The sequence below is a fragment of the Psammomys obesus genome, unplaced genomic scaffold (assembly GCF_907164565.1).
Source record: "Psammomys obesus unplaced genomic scaffold, mPsaObe1.curated_primary_1811, whole genome shotgun sequence".
In the NCBI taxonomy this organism is placed as follows: Eukaryota; Metazoa; Chordata; class Mammalia; order Rodentia; family Muridae; genus Psammomys; species Psammomys obesus.
The window spans coordinates 1,798,191-1,805,539 of NW_026590511.1; the positions used below are offsets into that span (position 1 = coordinate 1,798,191).

At 63.3% G+C, this 7,349-nt stretch overlaps 1 protein-coding gene across 1 annotated transcript; it reads left to right on the forward strand.

Moving 5' to 3' along the window:
- Nucleotides 1-1,148: 1,148 nt before the first annotated feature.
- On the forward strand, nucleotides 1,149-6,786 carry Cactin (cactin, spliceosome C complex subunit). Its single transcript, XM_055607788.1, has 9 exons — nucleotides 1,149-1,381; nucleotides 2,564-3,035; nucleotides 3,568-3,663; nucleotides 3,752-3,897; nucleotides 4,224-4,501; nucleotides 4,870-5,062; nucleotides 5,413-5,532; nucleotides 5,631-5,914; nucleotides 6,020-6,786. Exons 1-9 carry the CDS (start codon nucleotides 1,164-1,166, stop codon nucleotides 6,508-6,510), a joined length of 2,298 nt encoding a protein of 765 aa, XP_055463763.1. The 5' UTR covers nucleotides 1,149-1,163; the 3' UTR covers nucleotides 6,511-6,786.
- The last annotated feature ends 563 nt before the right edge of the window (nucleotides 6,787-7,349 follow it).

The window sequence follows — 7,349 nt, forward strand, 5'->3', positions numbered from 1 at the left end:
CAGTGTCTGTGGGTGGGCGCTCCGAGACGCGTCTCCTCGCTCTGAACCCTCCCTGAGCCTGATGGGATGGATTCCCAGCTCACAGACAGCTTCCCTATCAAGATTATCCACAGCAGAAAGCACCGCATAACTAGCTGACCGGCGGCACAGGAAGCAGACCCACCCCGTGTCAGCCAGGCTCCTTTTCTGTCCTGTTTCATTAGTGCGGGCCCACCATGTTCCCAAGCTGGCCTTGAACATCCCGCGACTGCGTATTCAGTTCTGTGTTTCATTTTTCAGAGCTTCACGCGGCCGACTAGCTTAGGCCCCGCCCACTTTGACCTCGCCACTTCGGCGTCCCCTTTCGGGCTGGCCTCCCGCGCAGGGTCTGGATTCGTCGGCCCCTCCCTCACATCCAAGTTTCCGAGCCCACTCCTAAGCTCCGCCCACCGGGGTAGGGCCCGCCGCGGCTTCGCCTCCTCCTACTTCGAAGGCCCGCATCCTAGGCTCCACATCCCGCCCTTACCCATTCACAGTGTCGGGCTACGGCCGTCCATCCCGCCTCAGCCCCGCCAGCTGCCTCGATCCCGCCCCCTCAGGTCCTGATTTGCGCACTTCCGCCCACGGATCTACGCCTGTCAATCTGGTTTACTAGACTCCGCCCATCCCGGGTTCTGTAAGGATTCCTTGAGACCCGCGGCCTGGTTCCGGGCTGCACTAGCGTCGATCTCCGTAAACGCCGCCCGCCTCAGCCCCACTCTTTCCCGTAACTGCCGCTTTCAGGTTCCGCCTCCCCGGGCCCCGCCCCACGCGCGCCCCGAGGCGCCCACTAGGACCCCTTTTCCGCCCTGTAACAGCCTCATCTTGGCTCCGCCTACTCGCGGTACAGTCCCACCCAGCCGCGGCGCGAGGACCCGCCTGGGCCAGTCTACGTCATTGCCTTGATGGAGAGCATCCCCGCTCGGCGTGACCGTGACCCGTTCGGAGTCCGTCCTGCGTGGCTAGCCTGAGAACCCAAGAGACGCCTCAGGTTGTGAGGTCGCTGCAGGGCGGGGCAGAGGGACTAAGTCCTTCTCCAGGATCAGGCGCCTCCGGGCAGACCCCGGCGCGCCGCGGCAGAGGAAAGCCCCCGCGCCAAGCTCCCTGGGAGTTTAGGCCCGCGCGTGCGCGGCGCGGACTGCCAAATGGGGCGCGACAGTCGCTCGCGCTCACGGTCGGCGGGTCGCAGGGGTCGGAGGAACCGGAGTCGGAGCCGCAGCCGCAGCCGCAGCCGCAGCCGCAGCCGCAGCCGCAGCCGCAGCCGCAGCCGCAGCCATGGGCGCAAGAGCCGGAGGCGACAGGAGCACGAGGGGCGGCGCGAACGCAGGCGGCGCGAACGCAGGCGCCGCAGCCGGGGACGCAGGTGAACGTCCGGGGGACTGCGTCGGACCTAGATGCTGAGGGGGCGGGACCCCCGGGCGTGAGAGCAGGGGACCGACGTAGCCACCCACCCAACCCTAGGCACAGCCTGGTCCTACAGCCCGGTCCTACAGCCCAGGCTGGCCTCCTGCCTCGGCCTCTGGAGTGCTTGGGGGATTCCAGGCATGCGCCAACAGCTGTTGCCTCGGAGTTAAGGGTTTTGTCTTTCCTCAGTTTTTTCTGCGCAGTTTAAGTTTCCCCTTCTCAAGTGGTCGTAGGTTGTCACAAGTTGACAAAAAAGACTGACCAGGACACCACTTGTCCAACACCGTGGTTACGAGCGCAAACGGCCACATCTGGCTTTTTTTTTTTTTTTTTTTGGTGGGTACTGGAAGTTAGAACTCACGTCCTCAAATGCTACCTGGTGGTGCTTTTTCCTCTTTCATGGTTCCCGGGATGTCAGAGAATCCATCCATTGGGCCTCATCTGTTATTCCTCGTTCCTTCGACCTGTCATCTCAATGGGACTTGATGGTACGGTACACACCAGTAACCCCAGCACTTAGGAGGCAGACGGGGCAGTTTTTATGCTGGTGGCCAGCCGGGGCTGTAGAGAGAGTTCCCACCAGGCAGAGCACTGTAAGGATTATGTTTGAAATAAAGCAAGTCAGGTAGAGGTAGTGGTGGTGCACGCCTTTAATCCCAGCACAGGAGGCAGAGGCAGGTGGATCTCTGAGTTTAAGGCCAGCCTGGGCTACAGAGTGAGGTCCGAGGTCCAGGACAGCCAGGGCTACGCAGAGAAGTTCTGTGTCAAAAACCTATGCCCTTGATACATCTTCTTTGCCTCCTATTTGTTCTTGAGTCTGCCCCTGCCCCGGGGAATTTTGTTTGTGCCCCTATTACCCAGCACTCTGCTCCCCACTTTCTCAGGCCTGTCCTTGGCTCCTTTAAGAATTGCTCCCTCATCTTCAACCTTTAGTTCCTGTGGTGTGTTGTTTGTTCTGGCTCTGAGCCTTGTGTAGTTCCGTGTAGGCTAATGTAATTTGTGTGGGGACTGATGGAACTTGTGGGTTGGTGAGGCCTCAAAGGCAGATGCTCTGAGTGTATTGGTCACATGACCCCAACACCTAGGATGGTGCCCAAGCTGCAGCCAGCACTGAGTAGGCCTTGGTATGTTCTCCCTACAGGTCAGATTCAGAGGGAGACCAGGGACAGCGGTCTGGGAGGCAAAGCCGGAGCCCTCGGCCACCCCGATGGCACTCACAGGACAAGTCCTCCCATTCTGACTCTGGTGAGGAGCGGCCACGAGGCTCCTGGGCCCGGCGGGGTCGCAGGCGCTCGTGGTCCCCAGGGTCATCAGCATCTAGCTCCGAATCCCCAAGGCGCTCCCGGAGCCCTGGGGCAGCCGCCCTGGCCCTGAGCCAGCAGCAGAGTCTGCAGGAGCGGCTGAGGCTGCGTGAGGAGCGGAGGCAGCAAGAAGAGCTGCTCAAGGCCTTCGAGACACCCGAGGAGAAACGCGCGCGGAGACTGGCCAAGAAGGAAGCCAAGGAGCGCAAGAAGCGAGAGAAGATGGGCTGGGGCGAGGAGTACATGGGCTACACCAACACCGACAACCCCTTTGGGGACAACAACCTGCTGGGCACCTTCATCTGGAACAAGGTGGGCACTCTGCCCTGCAGCCAGGGGCTGCTGAGTCCTGCCCCAGTTCCTTTGTGCTGCTGCTCCTTCTGCCAGCTCCTCCTGGTCTTGTCCTTCAGGGAAGCTATCCTGGCCCTATGGCCTAGACCCTGCAGTGTTTGTGTTGGTGCCCCTCCACTGTGTTTTCCAGTCCCTGCCCCTGTGCAGGCTCCAGGCTCAGCTGTCAGCAGCCACCCTCCTCAGGCTTGGAGACAGCAGGGCATGAGAGGTGGCCTGTGCCGCCTGCAGGGTAACTCTGCGTCTGTGTGCACTTTGGAGGCAGGTGGTTAGAGCAGGACTTCAGGGACTGTGGGGGAGAAGGCCGCCCCCAGGAGCCCCTCCTACCGTGGATCATAGCAGTCCTGGGCAGGCTTGGGTCCTGTCTTAAAGCCTTGTTTTCCTGGCCTGTGAGCAGGCATGGCCACCTCTGGGTGCTCTGTCATCTCCTCTGCAAGCACCGCAGGGCGCAGGGATCTGGGTGGGCGCAGGGCTGAGGGAGTGGCTGCTCCTGCAGGCGCTGGAGAAGAAAGGCATCAGCCACCTGGAAGAGAAGGAGCTGAAGGAGCGCAACAAGAGGATCCAGGAGGACAACCGGCTGGAGCTGCAGAAGGTAGGCTGGCTTCAGGCGTGGCGGGCAGGGGAGGGGCTCAGGTATGCGGACCCTCTCCCCACTGTGGCTCCCTGTGTTGCTGCCCCAGGTGAAGCAGCTTCGGCTGGAGCGGGAGCGAGAGAAAGCCATGCGGGAGCAGGAGCTGGAGCTGCTGCAGCGGGAGAAGGAAGCCGAACACTTTAAGACCTGGGAGGAGCAGGAGGACAGCTTCCACCTGCGACAGGCCAAGCTTCGGTGTGTCTCCTGACCTTCTGTTGAGAACCACAGTCCCTCTTCCCCTGGCTCTGCCGTGAAGGGCATGTGGGCTCGAGGCAGCTCCCTCAGCTTTTAAGACAGTGATGGGGAGGCGGGGCCCGGTGTGTGCCTGCTGGAGGCCTCACTGAAACAGATGTTGTGCGGACCAGCACGGTCCGGCTGTCCCACCCTGGTGAGGGCCAGGTTCCTGGGGCCTGACACGCTGCTCAACCCAAGCCTTCCAGCTGTTCCATGCAGAGCCCTGGGGTCAGCTGGGGTCGTATTGAACTTTGGCTCTGACCTCACCACCCTGTCCCCTCCCGCAGCTCCAAGATCCGAATCCGAGACGGGCGAGCTAAGCCCATTGACCTGCTGGCCAAGTACATCAGTGCCGAGGACGACGACCTGGCCGTCGAGATGCACGAGCCCTACACCTTCCTCAACGGCCTCACGGTGGCTGACATGGAGGACCTGCTGGAGGACATCCAGGTGTACATGGAGCTGGAACAGGGCAAGAACGTGGACTTCTGGCGGGACATGACGACCATCACGGAGGACGAGATTGCCAAGCTCCGCAAGCTGGAGGCCTCCGGCAAAGGCCCAGGTGAGCAGCATGGGGCATCTTCCCAGCTCCTGGGAGGCACCTGTGAGGGCACAGCAGTTGGGGCAAGGGCTGCCCCTGAGGAGGCTTCCACACAGAATGCTGGACAGTGGGATGTGTCTCAGGAGCCTCAGGGAAAGGCGGCAGCCCTGGAACAGCTGCCCTCACTGCCTGTAGAGCCTCCCGCTCTAAAGGGGCCGCTCTGCTCCCTGGAGGCTTGGCTGCATGGCCACCATCTGCCAGGTGGGCCAGCTTCAGGAGGGCGGCAGGCCCATAACCGCCGTCCCTTAGTGGGGTGGAGAGCAGCCTGGAGCACGCAGTGGAGGAGGGGAGCAGGGAATCTCAGTGCACACTGAGCCACCCGCCTACAGGTGAGCGCCGTGAGGGGGTCAACGCCTCGGTCAGCTCCGATGTGCAGTCCGTGTTCAAGGGCAAGACGTACAACCAGCTGCAGGTCATCTTCCAGGGCATTGAGGGCAAGATCCGCGCGGGCGGCCCCAACCTCGACATGGGTTACTGGGAGAGCCTGCTGCAGCAGCTGCGCGCGCACATGGCCAGGGCCAGGTGAGCCTCCGCACCTGACTCAGGACCGCCTGCCCAGCGGGGTCCCTGGGTTCCCTGCCTCTCATCTTGAAAAACTGGGCTGCCTGTCCTCCTGCTGACCCCCTCTGCCCCTCTCCCTCAGCCCTCTCCTTCCTTCCCAGTCTGCCTTTGCTGTCTCTGTCCCCTCTGTCTCCCGCTGCCCCTCCCATCCTGGCAAGAGGATTGTGTGGATTCCGTGCATGTTTGCACCGCGCTGTAAACATGCGGTCGGGCGGCCCGTCTGAGTGGTCCAGGCACTGTGTCAAGTTGGGGCCACACTGTGAGAATTGTCCTGCTGGGGACTGGGATGGTGAGCGCCCTCCTGTCCCCAGGCTCCGTGAACGTCACCAGGATGTTCTCCGGCAGAAGCTGTTCAAGCTGAAGCAGGAGCAAGGTGTGGAGAGCGAGCCGCTGTTCCCCATCCTCAAGTCGGAGCCTGCGTCCGCCCACAGGTGAGGGGCCCGCAGAAGGCTGACCGCCCAGGGACCCCACAGGTGGCCTCAGCTGCCGGCCTGCGGCTCACGTCTGCTCCCAACACCGCCCCGTGCAGCCCCAAGCCTGAGGATCAGGACCCCAGCCCGGGGCCGTCGGCGGAGCCCTCGGACCCCCAGGAGCCTCCACCCTCCGGGGAGGGGGAGGCCGAGCCTGAGGCGGATGGCGAGGCGGTGCTGATGGAGGAGGACCTGATCCAGCAGAGCCTGGCGGACTACGACGCCGGCCGCTACAGCCCCCGGCTGCTTACGGCACACGAGCTGCCGCTGGACGCGCACGTGCTGGAGCCGCACGAGGACCTGCAGCGCCTGCAGCTGTCGCGCCAGCAGCTCCAGGCCACAGGTGGGGCCGCCCGCAGCCGGGGGGGGGGGGGCGTGAGGTGGGGAGAAGGGGAACAGGGCAGGAGGCCCGGGCGGCCGCCGCTCACACTCTGCCCCGCCCTCACAGGGGACGCAAGCGAGAGCGCCGAGGACATCTTCTTCCGGCGCGCTCGCGAGGGCATGGGGCAGGACGAGGCGCAGTTCAGCGTGGAGATGCCGCTCAGCGGCCGCGCCTACCTTTGGGCGGACAAGTACCGGCCACGCAAGCCGCGCTTCTTCAACCGTGTGCACACGGGCTTCGAGTGGAACAAGTACAACCAGACACACTACGACTTCGACAACCCGCCGCCCAAGATCGTGCAGGGCTACAAGTTCAACATCTTCTACCCCGACCTCATCCGCAAGCGCGCCACGCCCGAGTACTTCCTGGAGGCCTGCCCGGACAACCGAGACTTCGCCATCCTGCGCTTCCACGCCGGCCCGCCCTACGAGGACATCGCCTTCAAGATCGTCAGCCGCGAGTGGGAGTACTCACACCGCCATGGCTTCCGCTGCCAGTTCGCCAACGGCATCTTCCAGCTCTGGTTCCACTTCAAGCGCTACCGCTACCGCCGGTGACGCCTGCGGCCGCCCGCCAGCCTGAGTCCTGGGCGGCCCCTGGGGGGGAGGGCCGAAGAGACCCGGGTGCCTCCCTCAAGCCCCGGGACTGACTGCGCGCCGCAGTCAGCAGCGCCGTGTGGCTGCGGCCCTTCGGGTCCCCTCCCATCCGGAGAGGAACGGAGCTATTCCTCGGAGGAGACTGCCCCAGGCGGCAGAAATGCCATTTCCCCGGACTTGTCGAGCCCCGGATGCCCATGTGGTTTTGATACGTTTAATAGAAAGCTTATTCTTGAATGGCTTCAGGTCTGAATAGGTGCAGACACCACACCCAAGTGGCTCAGGATCAGGACTGGGGTCTGCCCCGCCTACCTGACCCCAAGACCTCCTTCTGGGGAGTGTGGCTGTCATCACAAAGGTAGGTCCTGATTGACACGCATTGGAAACCCAGGGTGCCACTCTGCATCCTGGCTCAGCCACCCTGTCTCCTCCAGCCCGTAGTCCAGTAGCCTCTGACCAGGGCCTGAGGATGGGGCAGGCCAAGGCAGGCCATGCAGCAGCCCAAGTCATCACTCCGTCCTGTCCGCCCTGTGGCGTCTGACAGGCCCTGAAGGTCCTGCTGAGTTGGACTGAGCGTGGCAAGGATGCAGGTCCCTCCCTGTCCACACGTGTGCCCTGGTGTCCCGGAAAGCTGCCTCCACCTCCCACTCCAGCCTTTTCCTTCCTTTGGCTGTGTCCAGGGCTAAGAATAGGCACCACAGGCTCGGCGGAAGCCGCAGCCACAGGGGGTACGTCCTGAGCCTCACTGCTGCCCCACCCAGCCGCCCGCAGCCCTTGCACAGTGCATGAAGTTGGGAGCC